This window comes from Pleurodeles waltl, chromosome 7 (genome assembly GCF_031143425.1).
Source record: "Pleurodeles waltl isolate 20211129_DDA chromosome 7, aPleWal1.hap1.20221129, whole genome shotgun sequence".
In the NCBI taxonomy this organism is placed as follows: domain Eukaryota; kingdom Metazoa; phylum Chordata; class Amphibia; order Caudata; family Salamandridae; genus Pleurodeles; species Pleurodeles waltl.
This window is the reverse complement of record NC_090446.1, coordinates 393630993-393654531: the sequence shown is the minus strand read 5'-3', so window position 1 is coordinate 393654531 and position 23539 is coordinate 393630993. Positions and strand designations below refer to the sequence as shown.

Here is a 23539-nt window from a genome sequence, read left to right as displayed (position 1 = left end):
GTCTCTGGACCTAACTCAGTTTGTGCTGTGCCTACTGTATGAAAACTGTCACATACACTACTTGCGACAAATTTCACAGTTCCATGTACAAAGAGATGATATTTCCCTGAACACAATAGATTTTTGTCAATGAATCTTTGTATTTTGTAACTAAGACAGGTAGGAAGTTTGAAATTGATAAATTGTTAATTAACAGGTAGTGAACAAAGTAGCTGACTTTAATCTTTTTGGGGAAAAGACATAGTATAATTTTCAGCAATGCAACGAATGTCTAAGTGCTAAAATCAATTCCTACAGCATAATGCTTGCATGCTTATCTCGTCAATGGATCATACATCTGACAAATTCACCCCATCTCATTGTTGTTATTCCTCGAGAACATTTGCACAAGTGCCATAAACAATATTCATTATTCCAAAACTAAAAGAAGATGCTCAGCGATCAGGAATAACAGTGACAGATAAAATATAAACAGGTCTAAAATTGTACAAATGCAGAGTTATCTTCATGGAAACGCCCAAAAGATCATGAAATATCAAGATATGCAATGATAGACCAACCTACCATTGCATGTACAAATGAGATACCTATAGTGATGGATGTAATGGGTACGACTGGACGTATAAGTAAATATATCCAATCTCTCTTAGACATGCTGCCTGTAAAGGGTACCCCATTTGATGTTTGTCTCAGTTCAAGAGCGAAGAAAAGCACAGACATATAATATGAGAGATTAGTAACACTGACCACCAACCTAAAAAGTGCCTACTTTACAATGATGTGTACAAAAATGTACTATAGATAAATTGTTCAGCATATTTGATTCTTAACATACATTTTGTCTTGTTGTCTTTTAGGCAACCAGCCTAGCTCCAGCAGATCCTAATGGCAAGGCAGATCCATATGTTGTGGTGAAGATTGGGGAACAGCAGAAGGACAGCAAAGAAAGATACATCCCTAAGCAGCTGAACCCAGTCTTTGGAGAGTAAGTCACATATTTCAAAATAAAATCTGAGTTTCCACCTGCAAAAACTAAAATCTCACAATTGAAAATAGCAGTCTTAATTATGGAAGATGAATATCAATTCAATATTAGTTGGTCTCCAACTGTGTTTTATGTGCCCAATCAAACTATAGTACCTTCTGTACAAGCCTTACTTTTTGATATTTACCTCCACCTCAAAATAGACACATTGGTCCTTTATTGCCTTGTTTTTATTTTTTTGTAAGCAATTACAATTGCTCTCTACTCCCCTCTACACCACTGCACTCTGACACTCTACTCTGCAACACCGCACTCTCCACCACTGAACTCTTCACCACTCTACTGTACAGTGAGTCCACTCTATGCTATGGCACGCTATCGTAGAGTGGACTCCACTGTACGCTGCTGTGCTCTATGCCACTGCACTTTATGGCCCTACATTCTTGTCTGCACCACTCTATGCTACTCTACTCTGCACCACTCTATGCTACTGCACTCTATGCCACTCCTCTATAGTCTGTACTCCACACCACTTCACTCTAAGCTGCTCGACTCTGCACCATTGCCCTCTGCATCACTTAGCTCTGCACCATTCTATGCCACTCTGCTCTCCGCCGCTGCACTTCATGCCACTGCACTCTACGCTACTATACTGTACTCTGTGCCACTCTACCCTGTGCCACTCTACTCTGTGCCATTCCACACCACTTACCTCTTCACCCCTCCACTCTGCGCCACTTGTCTCTACTATGCACCAGTCTAATCTACACCACTGTATGGTACGATGCTGCATTGTACACCACTGAATTCAATGCCACTGAATGCCACTTCACTCTATGCTACTATACTGTGCAACACTCTACGCCAATGCACCCTGTACCAGTCCACTCTCTCCATGCTTCTCCAGTGTATACCACTCTACATTACTCTACACTATGCTACTCCAATACACAACACTCTCTGCCACTCCACTCTACAGCACTGTACTCCACTCTTCGCCATCCTACTCTACAACACTCTGTGCCCCTCTCCTTATATGCCACTAATGTTTAGCCATGCAGAACAGCAGCTTCACTGGTGAGCAACATAGCTAAGACACATTAGCAAATCCTATAACTCTTGCATAGGTTAGACCTATTGGCTTTGCCAATTCTTGTTATCAAGTGTGACCAACATTGGAGCACCTGCCCCTGTGTAATGGAAAATGATGCCTCTCATCAGAGCATTAAAAATGCAGTATTTGCTATGTTTTCATAGGAGCTGGGTGGTTTGTGAATTGAACTGCACTTGAAGCTCACATTAGAATTTGGCAGGTGTAAAAGGTGGCTGAAGAAGATTTGTTTCCCCTTTGCTCTTGAGCTTTCCCATTGTAATGCACATAATGGTTGGCAGGTGGAAGTCCTACATGGGGCTATATGGCCACGGGGCTCTTTCTTGTTCTTTGGCTGTTGAGTATAGACCTATACAGATGGAATTCAGAGTATTGTTATGTTAGAAGAACTAGCCCCATAATCTCATTGAGACTGTAAGACTACCTGGAGGCAGTTCATCTATTGATGGGGTTTACCATTTTGAAACTCACTGTAAGACTGAGCTACTTGAAGTAGGAAATAACACTGATCAATAGGAGGCTACCCAATAGTCACCATTTGAGCAAGCTCCAGCTTTCCCTGAAGCTAGTATCTATTTCCGTAGGGCTCACATTTGATTTAGAGGTATTACTGAAAAAGCAAACGAACACTGTGGTGAGCTTTTGCCACCACATACTCTGGGTGTGTAGAAAAGTGTTGCCTCTATAAGTGCCCCTTACATTCACTCCATATTTGACTGTTGCAATAGCCTGCATATGGAGCAGTCAGGTTACTTATGAGTCTCTCTCCATTGGTTTCAAAGCTTTAATCTGATTGTGGTAACCAATTTGACAAAATATACTCATTGTCCGTAGTCTATTAGGTACTTCACCTGCAGAGCATTGAATACAGATTGCAGTTTAAATGCCCCTCTTTCTGTCATACATTCTTGAATGTAAGGGGAAGTCTTATTTATGTAAAAAGATCAAAAACGCAGGTTTTAGAAAAGCCATTAGGACATTCCTTTCCTGTTAGGAGGTTCAGTTGGTGGTCGTGGGTAGTATATTGATTGGAAGCGATCAGCCCCATAAAACCCCTTTATGTATGGAGGTCTGTACAAACAAATAGAATGATAAAGTGTATAGACCGCAGATGTTAAAGGAGGGCCAAGCTTCCTACTGATCTTTGAGAGGTGCTCAGGATTTACTCTCATGTCGTTTCAGGCCTTAGTATCTGCAGTCTACTTTCAGGGATGGCTCCTTAGTGAGGGGCATTTAAAAGGGCAATACTATCAAGTATCTTTCCTGCCTGCTTTGGGGGTGGTACCAATTGTTATGTTTGAGCAGTTGTGTTCTTAAGAAACGTGGCGTTTTCTGTAACCGGTAGTTCATTGGATTTCTGTTTAAGACATTTGTTGCAACTGCATTTCTCCTGGCCGAAAGAGCTATAAGGTTACACTGTAGTCTTTTCCTCTTTCTTCATCTTCATATTATTGTGACATGCATAATGTTAGTTTCCTGAGTTTGATCTCAACGTGAGGCATCTATTAGTCACCTTTTCACATTAGTTTCCCAGTTTTTTTTCAGCTTTTGAGTGCATAGTTCCAGTTTTGCACGAATCTTTTATTTATTGGGTAATATTCTATACCTTATGGAAGACATTCCTTTGTCACATCCAATTAATAACACGTGACACAAGATTACAGTTAAATGAGTTGTCTCTTGACACATAAGGAAAGATGGACACCTGCCAGTTCTCCAATAGGAAGGAGCTAAAATCTGTAGACCGGGTGATACAGTTATCCTATCCTACATGAGCAGTTCAAGGGTTGCCATTAAAATTACTCACCTGGTATTTCACATTCACAGATTCTGACTGAGTCACAGGCAGACAAGTGGCTGCCTTATGTACACTGTAAAGTGTCACAAGCCCAAGTCCAGAGGCCTGGGCAGTATTCTGCCAAACCTTTCCCATCCTTCCCAGGCTACTCATGTAGGAACAAGGGATTGGCCCTGGATTTAGGGGGTTATTCTAACTTTGGAGGAGTGTTAATCCGTCCCAAAAGTGACGGATATACCACCAGCCGTATTACGAGTTCCATAGGATATAATGGACTCGTAATACGGCTGGTGGTAAATCCGTCACTTTTCCGTCACTTTTGGGACGGATTAACACCTCCTCCAAAGTTAGAATAACCCCCTTAGTGTTAAAAGTGCATTGATTTCCCTTTCTTGGACAGTTGGAGATTAACATATTTTTATCATTGGACGGACATCATGTCTCTTTCACCCTTATGGGTTTTAGTACTTTGAGTGTGATATGACATAACTACTGCATTTTGAAAAGTAAGGATAGTGTTTTTCAACACCTTTCGGTGGTAACTTCATGGTTGTTTATGAAGTAACAAAACTGGTCCCTGGGAATGGGCATTGCATTTGAGATGTTTGCATAATTTTTAAACTACCATTATTAAACGGTGCCATTGGCTCTTCTCTGAGGTTTAAGGAAAATTCAGCACAGCTGTGAGAGTGACCATGGTCAAGGTGGACCAAACTGTTATTTGAAAACATGCAGTAATAAAAAGGGCATTACATATATGCATTTGTCCACATTAGTATATCTCACGGGGTCCAGTGGACGATAACCATTCCAGCTTTACCATACATTGGCACAATCAGTGAATGTCACCTTGATCAAGAACAGTCCCACACACAACCACAGCCAGTGTGACACACCCTCAAAAGGTAGATGGGCCACTATGCAGCAGCGTATCTACAACACTGCAAAACACTTTCCTTCTTCCTCATCATCACCGTCCCTTGAGCCCACGAGGTACGCCTGATATGGCCCCCCAAATGTCCCTCTGATGGCTACAGAGCAGCATAACATCATGATAAGCATCAGATTGGGTTTTGCTGTATGTTATATCAGTATGCCAATCTTGTAATGTAGGGAGGGAGCCTTTTTTCCAATGCATGCCTATTCTACGCCACACCCATAGTAGCCCCAGTGCAACAAGCCACCAGAAGGCCCACGTTATTGAAGCCTAATAATGCTAAAATAGGGGTAGATGCTATTGGTTCACGCATGTTCTCCTGCAGTATCTGGATCACAGTGAGCCAGAATTGCTGTATGCCAGGGCAGTACCATGCCACATGTGCGAATCCAGCGCTCTCTGCAGTGCGGACAGCAGGAGTCCTTGCACAGGCCATAGGGGAATAGTTGAGCCAGGGTGTAAAACACATGGTTAAGGTATTTTAAGTGTTTTAGCCGATCCAAGCCATTCAGGAGATGGACGAGAACGCCAAATAAGTACAAACCCATTGCTTGTTAGTGATGACTATCTCCAAATTTTCCTGCCAGTCCATACAAGCCTTAGAGACACCGGGCTGACAGGCCTCTTGTGAGAATGCATACAATTTAGCAATCGCATGCCACGACGATTTCACGTGCAGTAAATAGGTCAGAGTGGGTAACTTGGACGGCTCCGCTAGTGACCCACCCAGCAGAGCCCGCAGCGTATGCCATGCCCTATAGGATTGAAAATGCACCAGAAGGGTGGGTGCTTCACATTGGGCACTCACCTGAGCCCAGTCACAGAGGGTTCCCTCTTCAAATAAGTTGCTAATACATTGCAGTCCAAGCCCCTGAAGAGCTCTCGCCGTGGCCCTCTCCTGTCCCAGGGGAAATCGCATGCACCACTCAAGTGGCAGCTGGGGGAGCATAGCAGGGACCCAGACTGCAGATTGTTTCATTGTGTGGTACCAGTGTGGTCTGCCGTCTGGTACCAGAGTATACCCTGCTGCACAAAGAGTGGGGCAAAGACAATGGGGGAGCGCATCCCATTTCATCCACAGGTGAGGGACATCCACCTGACCATGAACATGCATTACACAGCACAATAATAAGCTTCAAGATCTGGAGCGTTCAACCCCCAGATGCATAAGGGAGTGTGAGTGTATCCCATCGCACATGCATGTTTGATAGTCCACGCCAAGTGTGCCATCAAAGTACTTAGGGTCCACAAAACCTCGCTGGGCAGCAGCATGGGGATATTCGCAAATAAGAACACAAAGCGGGGCAACACTACCATCTTCAGGATGGCAATCTGACCACAGAGAGAGAGGGGCCAATAGATCTAGCAGTCAATTGCCTCAACGAGGCATTTTCCCAAAGTTTTCTCACAGCTACCTCTGGGTCTGTGCCTAAATATTGCACTGGGTCTGTTGCAGGAGCGGCTCACGTGGCTTTGTTAGGGCAGGGCAGGGGCATGGGGCACGGCAGGGGGGCGTGAAGGGGCACGGGAGAAAGTTCATTAAAAAAATCATTTGCCTGCTTTGCTTTTGGGCTGCGCCTCTCCCGTCGCAGCTGCAGGCACAGGCTCCCGGCCTGTCCTGTGCCCAATCACAACGCTAATCAGAGCAGTATCAGGATTGGCAGGGAGCGCCCAGCCAGGGTGCTCCCAGGCAGACTGGGAGCCTGTGCAGGCTCTCTCCAGCCCAGCAACACAGTTGCTGGGCTAGAGATAGCCCTGTATGCATGTGTGTTTGGCTGGCCCGAGATGGCCGGCCAAACACACATGCGCTCTGAGGGGAGTGCACAGTGCACTCCCTTCAGCTCATCACCCCCAATGACCCACCCCTTTCACATGGAAAGGATAATAAACAGAGTTTTTGTTCCTTTCCTTGTAAAAGGCTTTGCAGTGGTTGCTGCTGGCGGGTGGGAGGCGACGCTCCTCTGCCCAAACAGATGAGCCACGTCTGGTCTGTAGTCAACTGCAATGGACACTCCAGTGGTACTTGGGTCATGGCCAGAGTTAGTAGGAATATCAGGGTCTTAACCCAATAATTTGTAACCTAGAGTGCCCACCAGAGGACAACCTATCTCAGGACAGGAGAAAGATTGCACTTCGGGTTTTGGATACATAAAAGCGCGTCATCAGCATAGGCTGACATTATCAAATTCTAATGTTGGAAACCTATAACATGATAATCTTGGTATTTGCATAGGGCACAAGCTAAGGGCTCCACCATGAGTGCTTACAACAGAGGAGACAGGGAACAATACTGGTGCGTGCCTCTCTTGATGGATATGGGGTTAGACACTATGCAACTGACGCGGACGCGCACGGTCGGCTCAGTGTACAAGACCTGAACCAGTTCAGAATGTTTTCTTCCACTCTCACGCAGTGCGACACAGAGGGCATACATCCCCATTCAACAGACTTGAATGCTTCCTATGCATCTACAAAACATAATTGTGGTGTGCACTTCTGGGTGGTCAATACAGGAGATCACATCAAAAAGGGTGCAGAGATTGCATATAAGTGATCGTTGGGTTTTTAAGTCAGCCTGCTCTGGACCTACTGCTGGGAGCAGAGGCGCTAGGTGGTTCGCAAGGATTTTTGTGAAGATTTTGTTCAATAATGATAATGGTCTGTAAGTTGAGCAGTAATCAGCTGATTCACCTGGTTTAAGCAAGGTGACTAACAGTGCCTTGTGCATCGTGGAGGGCATGTGCCCATCCTGCACCACCTGCCCAAAGAAGTTAACTAAGTGTGGCATGTGTTTGTCCTGGTAAGTTTAATAAAAGGCCACCATCAGCCTATCACTTCCTGGTACCTTCCCTCCTGGCATATCCTTGAGCGTTGCTACAATCTCAGAAGGGCAGAGCCTAGCCATGAGATGTTCCTGATGCACCGCCATCAGCCATTTCATGGTGATATGGGAGGGATAGTCTGCTGTGGCTTGCTCATCATGAGGTATACAGGATGTATAGAGGTCAGAATAATAACGTTGAAACTGATCAGCCACTTGATTGGCTACATGCTGAGGTGCACCCTGTTCATCCTGAATAAATGGCACAGCACTAACCTTCCAGCTAGGTCAGATAAGGGCTGCAAGTGTAGTGCCTGGCCGTTAACCCTCACCATAAATCCGTGCTGGTTTATATTTACCAGTCACGACTGGTATCGAGACATAGAGGGGGGGGGAAGAAGGGGGGGGGGTGTTACACAAAACAACAAGACAACAAAAAAAAACTTTCCTGCATCGCCACATCAGCGCCTCTGCTCTTCAGGCTCCACTGTCCGTTGCAGGTATAGGCTCCCAGCCTGCCCTGTGGCCAATCCTAATGCTGCTCTCATTCTGCTGCTGCTGGCAGCATGAGAGCAGTGTCAGGATTGGCCCGAATGCCCTCGATTTGCACCCACAGGCAAACCGGGAGCCTGTGTCTGCTGTCTCCAACCTGACAACAGAGCTCGGACTGGAGACATCTCAGTGCACATGTCCGTTTGGCTGTCCTGAGATGGCCAGTCAAACCCACATGCGCACTGAGGGAAGTGCACACCACTTCCCCTCCATGGCTGTAATCCCCCATTGCCCCACAGCCTAGAAAAATAAAAAGGGGCAATGCTCCTCTGCCATAGCGGAGAAGTTGCTGCTGATATTTACCCAGGTGCATGGCCAGTTCATTATATTCAACTAAACAGGCTGTAATAATGCCCAGCAGTCTCTGTTCTGGTGTTTTGCTATGGGTGCATTCTAAGGCAGCGACTTCCATCTCAAGCCTCCCAAGCGACCTCAGATAAAGCAGAGCGCTCCCGCATGTTTTGAGATGGTAACTCCACGAATATAAACTTGAAAAGTATCCCAGATAGTGGCAAATTTCTCCACAGACCTTAGATTAGTGTAGAAAAATGTATCTATCACCTGAGCAAGCTCTTCGCAAAAAACACAGAATCCAGCAAAGAATCCAGCGGGAACCACCAGGAAAATGTTGGGAGTCCTAAGCCATCTAGTTCCAGAGCCAGTAAAACTGGGCAATGGTCAAAGCGTGTTGTGGTAAATGTTTGCAATGCCGGACATGAGTCACCATGCGAGCCAGAGGCCAATAATCAATGCACATGTGTATGTCTTGGACAGTGGAATAGTGAGTGAACCTTCTGCCCGTAGGGAATTGATTGCACCAGCCATCTAATTGTCTGCATTGGTCAGCCAATAGCAGTGAAAGTGTGGGCCACAGCCAGGGGCCACCGGGGCGGGCCCTGGGAGCAATCCAAATCCGAAGATAAGACATAGGTAAAGTTGCCACCCCAAATCTGAGGCAAGTCCCCATATTGAGCGAGCCTAGTGTGCAGAGCATAATGAAACTGTGGATTGTGGTAATTAGCGCCATATATCACCACCAACAGCATGGCAAAGTGATCTTTGTGACAACGCGCAACTATGAAACACCGCCCTGGGTCGACTGTAACATCCTGAAGCTGTATTCCAGAGTTGTGCCAAACCCATATTAACACCCCATGTGCATGTGCAGTAAAACCCACTGCATAGCAAGTGCACCTCATGCTTTTCTACAAGAGCAGTCCTCTGACCGGAGCCAGGTAGTCTCCTGAAAAAGGGCTACATCAATTACATGGCAGTGTAAGTATAATATCACTTTACAAATTTTCCTGCTGTCCTTCAACCCCTGTACATTCCATGTAAGGAAACTCAGTTGTAACGGGCGCCCTGTATCTGCTTTGGCATTCACCCCTCTGTAAACCATGGCCACACCTCTCTAAATAAAAAATGTAGACACACTGCAACCCTCGTACCACCATCAGCACTTGCCAGTGCAAGGTAAGTAGTTGTACAGAGCCCAACCCAGCCACCAACTACACTGTGCCCCCCCAACAAATGACACAGATGTACATCACCTGCCCCAGACCCATCCAATACCCCTAGAATGAAACCCCAAGATTAACAATGTGGTACAAACATGGGGTCAGATAGTGCCCGCTGAGCACACCTGCTGCAGAAAGTTGAGGGGGGGTGCATTCTGAGGATAGTGTGTGCTAAACTTGCTTACATCACAGAACCACCTCTCAGCCACTCATGCAATCCATAACATAAACTTCAGCCAGCCTAATGGCAACCTACAACCAGGAGCCGCAATCAGTCCACAGGAGGTGCAAACATGCCAGGACACAAAGGGCCTGCACAGCTAAAATCCACTGCAACCCTTCCAGGAATTCCTCCCTCAGCACTAGGGCTTTAGAATATACTACTCATTCACAATGGCAGCATGAACATATTCAACAGCCCATAAGGAAAATTGAAAAATGGGAGAAAGGAGAAGAGAACAGGTACGTGATTAGGCACAATGGGAAACAAGAAAGACTTTACTCCAGCCCCTCTGGTTCCTGAGAGGCCTCCAACTCATCTTCTTCTGATCTCAGTAAGTGCAGACGGGCACCTGCTGTTCCTCGTTTCTTAAGGAATTTCTGTAGAAGCATTGGGTCGCTGAAAATCTAGGTCTTCCTGTCAACACTAACATATAAGCGAGCTGGGTAAAGCATAGAGTAGTCAAGTTTCAGTTCTTGTGGCTTACGTTTTGCTAGGAGTAACTGTCTCTCCGCCTCCTGGACTTGTGGCATAAAATCAGGGAAAATGGATAGCTCATTGCCCTTGCAGCTGAATGTTCCCAATTCCCAGGACCGGCGGAGCGCTGTGTCACAGTCACAGTACGGTGAGCATGCTCCACTACAAAGATGTCGGGAAAAGTCTCTCTCCCGACCAAGTCAATGAAAAATCTTTTCACGAAGGTTTCCATGTTTCTGACATTTGTGGATTCTGCTGAGACCATTTTACATAAATTGTTTAAATACGAGTGAGATTCCATGTCTTCAGCCTTGGCATTCAGTGTGGTAAGTGTTTTCTCCAGTTGTTTCTGCGTTCCCGAAGCTGAGACCTGTATGTCCTCTGCATCGGATACCTGTCACTTCACTATATCCAGATGCTCTGCATGCTTGTCGATGCGTTCCGACATCCTGTCCATGCTATAGGAGAGAGCACATATCTTCCCATCAATCTTGGTAAGACTAAGCTGCAGGGCATTCAGGATTTGGTGCAGTTCTCCACCATCTCTGGGGCCGTTGAGTCTTCTGCAGCTCAAACTTCAGTTTTGGCTGAGATTTAGCCATCATGACCAATGATGTTGAGCCTGCGGCAGGAGTCAAGCACAGACAGGGCAGACTTAACTCAGAGTAGTTCAAGGGAACCACAGGTAGCTCAGCATAACAGCTGTGAAGAACCTATAGGGGGCTCCACATTCAGACCTAGGCCCACAGGGTGCTCGGTAGGACCAAAAGACACATCATGGAGCAAGAAACCAAATGCAAAGAGCCAGCAGTTATCATCTATGGCTGCTGAGGTCCCCTTGAGAACAGGTACCACAGTACTCACACTGACATAAAGACGGGGCCAGACTCAGCACAATGTCAGACAAATATTCAGACAGGACGCTATGCGGGGGGCAAAGTCCAGAAACCTGCACCTCTACTGCTATTCTCTGCAATGTGCACTTCCTATGATGAGGACCAGCAGTTGCATCAATGCAGTCAGTCCTGATGCCACAAGACTGTGGCCTGTTTTTCTATGACTTGAGGGGGCACTGGGGCCAAGCAGCAGCACCACCTCCAAGGCAGAGTTCCCCAGCAGGCCCCCAGTCAATCTCTCACCTTACACCTTTTGAGAGTGGCAATGTATACAGACCCGGGCTCAGCACAACAGCATAGAAAACTTTGCAGGGAACACAGTATCCAGAACCAGTCCCATAGGGCACTGAATGTGGCCAGGATTCCCACCAAGGAGCAGATATCCCATTTGCTGTAGGCCAGTAGTGAGCAGGATTGACCACAGTATTCCTCCCAAGGACAGGTGTCTCAGCACTCCCAGCAGTGTAACGGCAAGGCTTAACAGGGCGCAATAGCAGGCAAGAGGCTGCACAGTGGGCACCATGTCCAGCTGCCCGCACCCCCTGCTGCATGCCTCCACAGTGTGCTCCCCCTGTGGATGGGCCAGCAGGATTGCCTATGCGGTCAGCTTTGTCATTGCAAGATCGCGGCCCATGCTGCAAAGTTTTGGGTAGGCTCAGGCCTCCTGACGCCAACACTTTTGGGGAAGAGGTCCTCAGCCTAGCCCCCTGCCATTCGCTCACCTTTTTCCCCTTAGGATGGCAGGGGGCACAGGATGGAGCTTGGCTTCTGAGCCGCTCAGCATCCGGGGTCTACATTGCAGTTACTTACAGGGCCATTGGTCAGCAATGAAAGGCCCAGTCCCTGATACAGTTTTTCCTTCACGAGTCCTGGTGACTGGGCCAATCAATTCCCAGCCCACTTGCAGATATGGATGCCTGGGGATGTAAAGTCCCCTTACAGAGCACAGAAGGCAGTGAAGCTAGGCAGGTGAGGCCCCGCTAATCCGCAGGCCTCACAATAGGCCCTCCGGCCCATGCTCTATCCCAGCCATGTGGCAGATGGCGAAGATGGCATTTCTACAGGATTAGTCGCTCCAGGTGAACATCAGGCAGGGTAACTTTACAGGCAGCTCAAATTGTCAATTTGGGCACAGGATTATTTAGGCCTGAGGAGCTCGCCTAAGTGGTGGCCATCTTCAGGCCAGGCATGCTGCACCCCCATCCATCCCCTTTTTGAGAGAGTATCCTAGCCAATGTAAATCTTTGGGCTGTTATTTTTTGAAAATACATTTGTTTTACTAATTATAGGAATACAAATATTACCTTTTGACCCATTTTTCATACATTGTTGTGGATCAATCACTTATTCAACATTACCAGACTGCCAGTTTGGCTGGAGATAGTTTTTGTCTGGAATGAAGTTTAGTTTTCTGGCAAGTTTGCTGAGAATGATGTATTATTAGGTAATTGTAGGTGAAACAAGAGATGAGAAGCTGTTTAGGTGGGGAGAAGGAGTGGTTGGATCTATGATTAGAAGTTACATTTTGACACATTTTTTTTCAGAAATCTTTATCCCATACAGCTCAGTTAATCAAATGAGCTAAACACTAATTTTTGGCTTTGATGTTAACTCTTTGTCATTTTAAAAGTAGTGGTTGGTAAATTAGTGTAAAAGTACTTAAGTTTGTAACTGAATAAATAATGTGAAAAAGGTACATGATGCATATAATGAAAATAACTAAAAATAATAACAACTCATGATATGGCACGTTTTCTGCCTCATACGTGTCAGATCTCCCTCATACGTCATACGTCTAAATTTAGACTTCAGTTCTTAAGTTAGACTGCAGATCTAACTTAAACTTTAGGTCTAAAGTTAAACTTCAGGTCTGACTTAGACTTCAGGTCTAAACGTAGACTTCAGGTCTAAGTTTACCTTTGTGAATCAGGCCCTTAGACTTCAGGTCTAAGTTTACCTTTGTGAATTGGGCCCAGAATGATGCCAAAGTCTAAGAAGGGCCTGATTTACAAGGATAACTTACACTTTTGAATAAGTTTACACCTTGAGTAAGTTTACTACTTTTTAATATTCACAAACATAGGGCCTGATTCGAAAAAGTAAACTTAGACCTGAAGTCTAAGTTTAGACCTGAAGTCTAAGTTTAGATCTAAAGTCTTCATTTAGACCTGAAGTCTAACTTTAGCCCTGAAGTCTAACTTTAAAGTTCAGGACTAAAGTTAGACTTAATTTCTAAGATTAGACTTCAGGTCAGGAGCTAGGCTTAAGGTCTAAACTTAGATTTCTGGTCTAAGTTTACTTTTGTGAATCGGGCCCTTACACTTCTGTAGTAAGTCCAGCACTATAAATGGACAACCAGTGGTACTGCACCACTATTTCCATGGAAAATAACAGAGGTAGGAGCTCGTTAAAAAATGGTAACTTACTGCAAAACTATCAATTACTTAAAAAGTGCAGTTTTGGAAAAGTGAAAAGTAGTAAACTTATTCAAAAGTGTAAGTAATTTTAAATGTGCAGTTTGTAAATAGCACTTTGTAGTAAGTTTTATAGGACCGCTATAGTACTGCAAAACCTACTACAGTTTGTGAATCAAGGCCAGAATTTCCTCCTGTATGGCCACTATTTCAGCCACACTTAAAGTGTATTTTATGTTTCATCATATATATTTTTTCTCAGCTGTAAATACTGTTGTCATACTATGTACTGGAACTTACTAAGTAACCTATTAAACTGAATGAAGCAGCATTTTATGACTGTATGTGCTGTATAGAGTGAATATGTGTGTGCCTAAACGTATATATGTATGTATGTTTGTAACTGGATGTATAAAGTATAAAAATGGCTGGCATGCAAAAATGCTGCCTAAAATGGTGGGAGAATGTGTTTTAGAATGAGATACAACTGGGAGGCAGGTGTTTTCTTCTAATTGGGCCCAAGGGCTAGGCGGGGAAGAGCATAACATTCCTTGTGGAAGGAGTATGCTTTTTGTTGTACTTCTTGTCTGTGTCCCTGCTAACAATATGGCTCTGATTTAACCCCTTAGGTGCCCTGGACGTAACAGTTACGTCCTGGGCAGCACTGCTCTGATGCCCAGGACGTAACCGTTACATCCAGATAGGGGCGCTAGTACTCCCCCTGGGGGCCTAGTACCCCCCTCCCCTGGGCAGGGATGGAAGGGGAATTGCTACCCCTTCCACCCCCGCCCCCTCTGACCTCCCTTGGCATCTGTTGAAGTCAGCATCCGATCGCGCACTGACCTCATCAGAGGCCTGGCCCTCCGTGCTGGAAGCTTAGCTTCCAGGGCCGATCGGAGGAGAAATGCTTTTGCATTTCTCCTACGATCACGTGGAGGGGCCGAGAAAGGCATCAATGGAAAGGAAAGGCCTTTCCTTTCCTTTGATGTCATTCTCAGCATTTCTGCTGCCCGATTGCGATGAGATCGGGCAGCAGAAATGCCCACCAGACACCAGGGATTTTTTTTTTTTGTAATTGAATAATGGGAGCGTTTCCTTGGGCAAGAGCCGCTCCCCAGGGGGGTTAATTATTTTTAGCCCATTTATGCCCCCCCCGGGGGCAGATCGGCCTACTATAATTAGGCCGATCTGCCCCCAGGGAGGCCAGAAACCGCTAGACACCAGCGATCATTTTTTTTTTATGTATATGGGAGCGACCCCTCAGGCAAGGGTCGCTCCCTTGGGGGAAAATGTACTTTTAGGCCATTTCTGCTCCCCTTGGGGGCAGATCGGCCTATTTTTATTAGGCCACTCTGCCCCCAAAGGGGGCAGAGATCACTAGACACCAGGGAGTTTTGTTTTTTAGTTATGTTCATACATAAGGGGAGCGGCCACTTGGGCAAAGGCTGCTCCCTAGGGGAGTAAACTATTTTTAGGCCTTTTCTGCCCCCCCCCAGGGACAGAAACCCCACCAGGGATATCTTTTTTTAGGTTTACTTTTTTTTTATATATGGGGAGCGACCCCTTAGGCAAGGGTCGACCCCTGGGTAGCAAATTGTATTTAGGCCATTCCTGCCCCCATAGGGGGCAGATTGGGCTATTTTTATTTTTATTAGGCTTATCTGCCCCAAAGGGGGGCAGAAACCACTAGACACCAGGGATTTTTTGTCTGTTTCATGTGAGGGGGAGGCAAATTTGTTGTAGCCATTTCTGCCCCCCTTGGGGGCAGATCGACCTATTGTAATTAGGCTGATGCCCCCTGGGTGGGGCAGAAAACCCTAGACACTAGGAATTTTTTTTTGTTTCTTTTATTTTTTTATATGTGGGGAGCGACCCCTTAGGCAATGGTCACTCCCCTGGGAGGCAAATTGTCTTTAGGCCATTTCTGCCCCCCTTGGGGGCACATCAGCCTATTTTTGTTAGGCCAATCTGCCCCCAAGGGGGGCAGAAACCACTAGACACCAGGGATATTTTTTTGTTTGGCGTCAATTTCACACAAGGGGAGTGACCCCTTAGGAAAGGGTCATTCCCCGGGGGGGGGGAGGGAATTCATTTTAGGCCATTTCTGCTCCCCTTTGGGGGCAGAACGGCCTAATTTGTTTTAGGCCCATCTGCCCTAATGGGGCAGAAACGACTAGGCACCAGGGATTTTTTATTTGTGCCAATTTCACACAAGGGAAGTGACTCCTTAGGCAAGGTTCGCTCCCCTGGGGGGGGGGGGCAAATTTATTTTAGGCCATTTGTGCTTCCCTTGGTTGCAGATCGGCCTATTTCTATTAGGTCGATCTGCCCCCGGGGGGCAGATTGGGCTATTTTTATTTTTATTAGGCTTATCTGCCCCAAAGGGGGGCAGAAACCACTAGACACCAGGGATTTTTGTCTGTTTCATGTGAGGGGGAGGCAAATTTGTTGTAGGCCATTTCTGCCCCCCTTGGGGGCAGATCAACCTATTGTAATTAGGCTGATGCCCCCTGGGTGGGGCAGAAAACCCTAGACACTAGGGATTTTTTTTGTTTCTTTTATTTTTTTATATGTGGGGAGCGACCCCTTAGGCAATGGTCACTCCCCTGGGAGGCAAATTGTCTTTAGGCCATTTCTGCCCCCCTTGGGGGCACATCAGCCTATTTTTGTTAGGCCAATCTGCCCCCAAGGGGGGCAGAAACCACTAGACACCAGGGATCTTTTTTTGTTTGGCGTCAATTTCACACAAGGGGAGTGACCCCTTAGGAAAGGGTCATTCCCCTGGGGGGGGGGGATTCATTTTAGGCCATTTCTGCCCCCCTTTGGGGGCAGAACGGCCTATTTTTTTTCAGGCCCATCTGCCCTAAGGGGGCAGAAACGACTAGGCACCAGGGATTTTTTATTTGCGCCAATTTCACACAAGGGGAGTGACCCCTTAGGCAAGGTTCGCTCCCCTGGGGGGGGCAAATTTATTTTAGGCCATTTGTGCTTCCCTTGGTTGCAGCTCGGCCTATTTCTATTAGGCCGATCTGCCCCCGGGGGGGCAGAAACCACTTAGGCACAAGGGATTTGTGTGTGTGTATTTGTGTGTTTTGTTTGGGGGGTTGCTCCCTATGGGGGCACATTTCTATAGGCCATATCGGCCTATTTTTGGAAAGCCCATCTGCCCCCAAGGGGGGCTGAAAGCCCACCAGAGACCACGGAAGATTTTTTTTCCAAAGTAAGAGGGCGGGGTATGGTTATACCCCTACCCCAAAAAATGGGGCCAAAGTTGTTCTGCCCGTGAAAGGAAGGTAAAAAGTGTTTTAGCCACCACCCCACTATTTTTTTTTAATTCCATGGCATCTAGTAGACTTTCTGCCCCCCTTGCTGAATTTAGAATTTTGTCTACGTTTCAGAAATGTTTAGCTTTCTGGGATGCAGCATTGGTTTCACACCCATTTCTGCCCCTAACTGGAAGGAGGCTAAAAGCACAAAAAATAGTGCAAATGGGATATGTCCCAGTAAAATGACAAAATTGTGTTGAAAAATTGGGTTTTCTGATTCAAGTCTGCCTGTTCCTGAAAGCTGGTGATTTTAGCAAAACAAACCCTTTGTTGATGCCATTTTCAGGGAAAAAAACACAAGTCTTCTTCTGCAGCCTTTTTTTCCTGTTTTTTTTTTTTTTTATTACATTTTCGATGTATTTTGGCTAATTTCTTGGTCTCCTTCAGGGAAACCAACAAAGTCTGGGTACCTCTAGAATGCCTAGGATGTTGGAAAAAAAGGAGACAAATTTGGTGTGGGTAGCTTATGTGGACAAAACGTTATTAGGGCCTAAGCGCAAACTGCCCCAAATAGCCAATAAAAGGCCTGGCACCTGAGGGGAAAACGCCTGGCAGCGAAGGGGTTAATGTTCTAAAATATGTTTATAAACAAGAATGATAAAACAACCATACATTTTGTTTAGTCAAAAATGGGAAAGGTTGCGTTAAATATTTGTTATTTCTGAAGTGGAATTTTTGTATGGGCTATTACTTGACGGTGACAGTAACGTCATTGTTATTTCGATAACAATACAGCACTTTGATGGCACCTTCAGTGATCACGTTGCTGAGAATCTGCTACTTGTACCTTCTACTTCATTACAGTGCATGGAGAGCAGCATCTGCGACTCTTCTAAGAGTTCCCATTCCAGAGATATGCAGGCCAGCTGACTTCGGGGCTGAGCTGGGTGATATTTCAAAACTCCTTTAATTTCTGGAGGAAGGAATAATTCCGAAAACGAAATCGCTGACTGACTTTCTTAGGCTATGGAGCACGGCGAATGAAGGATCACCTTTGAGTTCTCTTCCAGTTAATAGGGTATTGTGAATGAAATTCCTCCAGAAGGACCATTCCTGATTCAGAAAGAAATGTTCCTGCCGCACGTTGCACTTCCCTGTGATTGCATATCAAAATATTGTTGATTCAAAATATCAAATGACGTAAATATTATGTCCTAAATACTGTTTGAAAAACATCACCCTATTGGGCGTAGATTTACCATGCCAATGGAGCGATATTTCTGTAAACAGTTTTAGGACGCAATATGTTTGTCAGAAGATATTTTTTCCACGATATTTCTGTGTCATGGACTTGAAGGAGTAGCACGAATGCAAATCTCATACACATGTCATTTGTTTGAAGACACCCCAAGTTAACTGCGGATTTTGCTAACTGACCTTCACTGCATTGCAAGAGTGCTCCATTTGTGAGTACCTCAGATATGCTGAATGGAATATATTCATTGCAATGATTTATTTTGGGATCATACGTAACATCTTTCCCCCTAATTTTCAAATCTTTCTAGCTTACTCGCACTGAACTTATGCATATTATAAGTCATGCAAGTGCATGTATTTCACTAGTAAACCTGATGAACGCTGTTTTACTGAATATAGAGCTGTCTGCTCTAGTCATTGTTCTCATGAAAAGTGCTGGAACATTTACATCTTATATTTTGATTCACTTTTTTATTATTAAGCAAGTGTTCTGCGCCTGAGCATAACTTCTCATATGCCCTTCTTGATTTTTTCTACTGAATTTGGTGCACTTTCTAGCATGTACTAAGGCCCTTTGTCTGGATTAATAAAGTTCTACAGTACATGTTGCACCCTACCTCCCATAGTACAGAATCTGCACTCTTGGCAGTGGTCGCAGAACTTAGAAGCATCCCAGACTAAGGTAGCTCGGCAGCCATAATTCTATTAGATCTCAGTGCGACTCTCGATACAGTGGATCATTCCACCCTCTTGCGGAGGGTTGCTTAAGTTGGTAATGGGGTTCGAGCCCTGGATTGTCTTTCTTCCTTTTTGCACCATCGCTACTTTCAGGTCCAAGATCAGACCTTCCTTTCAGCCAGCCTTCCATCTTGCTGTGGAGTGCCACAGGGCTCTTCTTTGAGTCCCACCTTATTAGACCTCTGCTTCTGTCCTTTGGCTTACATTGTCCAAACCCATGGGTTATCGTTGGTCTTTTATGTTGACAATACTCCTCTGGTCATGTTCATCTCCCCGGAATGCAATTGTAGTTTCTCTTCTTTGACCTCTTGCCTTAGCAATGTGGCTGGTTGGATGGCACGCTGTTAACTGAAACTCAATGAAGATAAGAAAGAGGTTATGCTGTTGGGCAACAGTCTCAGTGATTTAGCGCTGAGCTGTCTCTTGTAGTCTTTGCTATTTACCCACTCCTAAAGACCTAATAAAGAGACTTGAGTTTTGGCTTGATTCCGGCCTCACTATGGACTCCTAAGCTAAATCAATTGCTGCTAGTTGCTATGGCACTCTAAAATTGTTGTGGAAGGTATTCCACCTTCTCCCCTTCTCTGCCAGAAGAACGGTTATTCAGGCCCTTGTTTTAGCCCATCTTGATTGTGGTAATGCCCTGTTTTTGGGCTCACCTCATTATGTTATGAGGAGTTTTCAGATTGTGCAGAATACAGCCGCTCCCCTTCTGAGGAATTTTCTTAAGTATATCACAGCCTCTAGGGCCTTGAAGGACCTGCATTGGCTCCCAGTAAAATACCGATTGCAGTTTAAATCTCTTTGTATTCTACATAGGGAAGTCCATAGGGTAGATCTTTTGCCTGCCCTTATCTCCCAGGGAGACTCCTCCGTTCTTCTTCAGTCCATCTGCCAAAGGTTCCCAGATTTGTTTACAGGAGCATGAGCTTGCTTTTCAAAAAGCTCTGAAGAATTGGCCCTTCAGCAAATGATTCCTCTGCCAGGAACCTTGCAATGTCTGAAATAGTGCTGGGAGGCAAACAGTAGCAATGCTCTCTTCAAGACCGCAAGAATAGAATAGAATAGAATGTGCTAACAGTGTCGACATACATCAACAATGGTTTGTGAATCTCTCCTGGTTAAGAATGACTGGCTGTTTACCTCAGTTTCAGAGAATGCTCCACCATGAAAACTGTGTTTGTAAAGGCTATGAAAAAATGACTTATCTACATAGACAATTATTACACTCATTGCGGCAATTGATCTGGCATTAGCCTGGACAGTTTGATTTTACTAAAATGATTTATATAATATACCTACCTATAGGGTCTTTGACCCAGCATCTTCATCATGGATGTCATTTAGGGCTCACAAGGGGTCGCAGCTGCGACCCCCACCTTGCCCCTTGTGACAACTGGTGCTGCCTTTGCCCCCCTCTGGACTCAGAGGTGGCAAAATCAGTGCCAGGAACAAAGGGGCAGCTCCTCCTTATGGACTTTGCTTGGGGCTCCACTTTCTTCTTTTCAGTAAGTGTTTTTTTTTATTTAGTTAATAGTGAAAAATAATATATTATTCACTATTATTCTAAAAAAAAGGAGTACAGTTAGCTGGAATATGACCATCCTTGACAGTTGAGGTAAGTAAAAAAACATATTTAAATGTATGTTGTGTACATGCTTTCAGGGGAGAGAGTGCCTATGTAAAAGGGAGTGTGTGTGTGAGTGAATGCATGTGTATGTGTAAGCATGTGTGTGCTATAGAAAGTAAAGATGAAATAGAGTGTGATGTCTCTTCTGCTATCTGTGGGATTTTGGTGAATGGACGTCCGTGGTTTTCATCCCTTGGCCTATTGTTGTGTCATTGACATTTTCCTTTCATCCACTGCATTATAGGTCAGTGGATCAGCCTACTTAAGCCATTGGCTAAATTCACCGTAAGTGACAACATGCTGATCATTCAGACCAAACATATCCATAAACAAAATAATTCCCATCAGTGCCAGGGACTACCTGTCAGTGTTTTAGACTATGGGCCTCAATATGAACATGGCGGTCCAGACCGCCATATTCTGAACATGATAGTGAACTGGCCACCAACCACCAGGCCAGAGTCCACCGCCGGGCCGACTGTGAGCACATTCGACCCGGCGCTGGAGGCATTACATCCGGTGGGATCACGATCCCATTTCCACCAGGGATTACCTGGTGAGTTACCCCACCAGGTAATTCCTAGCGGAAAGCATACGGGTGACAGGAATAATCATTCCTGTCACCTTTATGTGACATGCCTGGCCCCTCCCCCTTTCCACAATCCCTACCCACCCCCCAAGCCCCTAGAAAAGCCCCCACCCCCCACACCCTGAAAACCGACCCCCCAACACTCCACCCCTGACACCCCATGCAGGTCCCTCCACCCCAACCGTCACCATCCCCCACCCCCCACCCCTACATACAGGTTCTCCCACACCCCAACCCCCCACATCCACATTCACCCATTCATGTACATGCACACACACAGACATGCACTCAGACACACACCCCCACATACACTCACGCACACCCCAATGCACTCACACACTCCCCCTTCCCTTTCGGACAGCACTTACATTTTCCGTCATGCTGCTCTGGGAGTGAACGAGCTACCTGGATGCTACTCCGCCGCCATCGCCGCCTTTCCATACACCGCCACACCTATAACTGCTTCATTATAGGCATTGCGGAGTATGGAGTGCTGTGGCGGTGAGGGTGGGCAGCATCCACCCCTGCCACCGACCGCCAGCATGGTGGGCCACACCGCCATCAATGGGGGTGAGTCACCATGCGCCATTTTTTGGCGGGATGCCGCCGCCAACACCGGCAGTCTTTCATTGACCGCTGGCACTGTTGGAGGTGGGACATCCCGCCAAGTATGTAATAAGGGCCTATATTTTAGAACAAAAACTGATTTTTACTTTTTGCCAATGTTTTATTTTTTATTTTGACAAAGGCACCAGCAGCTTCCCCAACAATAATTTGTTTAAAAAAACTTGTGAGAACACAAAACAAGCTCAGACAAACTAGAAAGGATGATAAGACCAACTGACTTAGCAATGCTTTCATGCTTTTTGAGCTAGACATAAATTCAACATGTGTAATTTACAATCTATTCCATTCTTAGAGCATAATGCTGAGAAAAACAATGAGGGGGACAATGCTGAAATAATCTCAGTAGCTTGTAAGCCAGATTTACACATGATGGGATTCTCTGTGAATTGAGTCTCACAAGTTTACATGTATGTATTAAAATATTTGTATTCTGCTTGTGCATGACACGTTAGTTCTCACTACAATGATCTTTTTTGTCTTTAGGGTTTTTGAAGTTACTGTGTCCTTCCCCTTGGAAACAGAGATCCTGATATCTGTGTTTGATCATGACATGGTTGGTTCTGATGATCTGATTGGAGAGACTAAGATTGACTTGGAGAACCGATTTTACAGCAAGCACCGACCGATTTGTGGCATAGCTTCACAGTATGACAAGTAAGTTGAGCAAACGACCTTAATTGAGTTAGTAGGAGGCACTCTTCTCACCTTGCGACATGATCAATATGCAGAATATTTGAAGCTAGGATTTCAAATGTTTCCAACAAAAGGTTTGACATGCAAATAATCAGATGTGCAGGTAAAATGTATATTTTTTCTCAAACTAATCCTTATATAACATATCATTTGTAATAGTAGTTAGGTAGTGATGAGGCCCTATCTCCAATTCTGGGAACCGCTCAATCTTTTCTTCTCAGTTCCGAGGGGTAGAGAGTAACAGTTATCAAATCATTTAAATAATTTCTGTGCAACCCACATACTGCACAATAATTTTCAGAGTCAAATCAGAGAATCATAGGGGCTTTATTACAGAGTCAGAGTCTACGTTACATAAATGCGTCTCATAACCATAGTATAGATCTATAAACTTACCAACGGAGAGTTTAACCGCCGTACAATATTAAGTCAACATAGACAAGACTTAGACTTTGAATGCCACAATACAGAAATAGCACGTGGCGCTTGGTCACCAGAACCAAGTTCTCCTGGCTAACCATATAAACTAAACTCTAAACTACTCTAATGCTATTTAAAATAGTTGAGAAAGGTAGCGAATAGAAATTCTGGAGAATGTTCTGTTAATAGAGGTGCGTGTAGCACGACGCCACATAAGATCAAAGCATGAAGTCTGTACCTCTGAAGTGTCCTTTCAGCTCTATGGGTGAAAACGGATCTGTGTTCTCTCATTAACTAAACCTTCTTTAAGTTTCCCAAGATAATGACATTGCAGTCGAAGCTCCTCAACTGAACCCCCCAAATATTTTTAATTATAAGCCACAACTTTTAGAGACCTCATACATCTGATCTTGATATACTTTGTTCTCAGCAATATCAAAAAAGTTACTGCTGCAAACTTCCAGAATACCCCTCTTCGTTTTTGTATAGCTCGTCTTTGGCTTTCTTATCTTTCACACACAAAAAGTTTATTTTTAACTCTGTCTTAGCTCCTAGCACCTGCATCTCAGAGAGAAAACATTTAAGAATAAC

The 23539-nt window shown here is 45.2% G+C and overlaps 1 protein-coding gene across 2 annotated transcripts in view; it reads left to right on the top strand.

Moving 5' to 3' along the window:
• Positions 1-23539, top strand: part of LOC138304105 (fer-1-like protein 4) — a 1042026-nt gene that overhangs the window by 904709 nt on the left and 113778 nt on the right. For both annotated transcript variants that reach the window (XM_069243852.1, XM_069243853.1), the window contains 2 exons: positions 858-985; positions 22319-22489. In XM_069243852.1, the coding sequence (XP_069099953.1) occupies positions 858-985; positions 22319-22489 (299 nt within the window). The remainder of the gene's footprint in view (positions 1-857; positions 986-22318; positions 22490-23539) is intronic.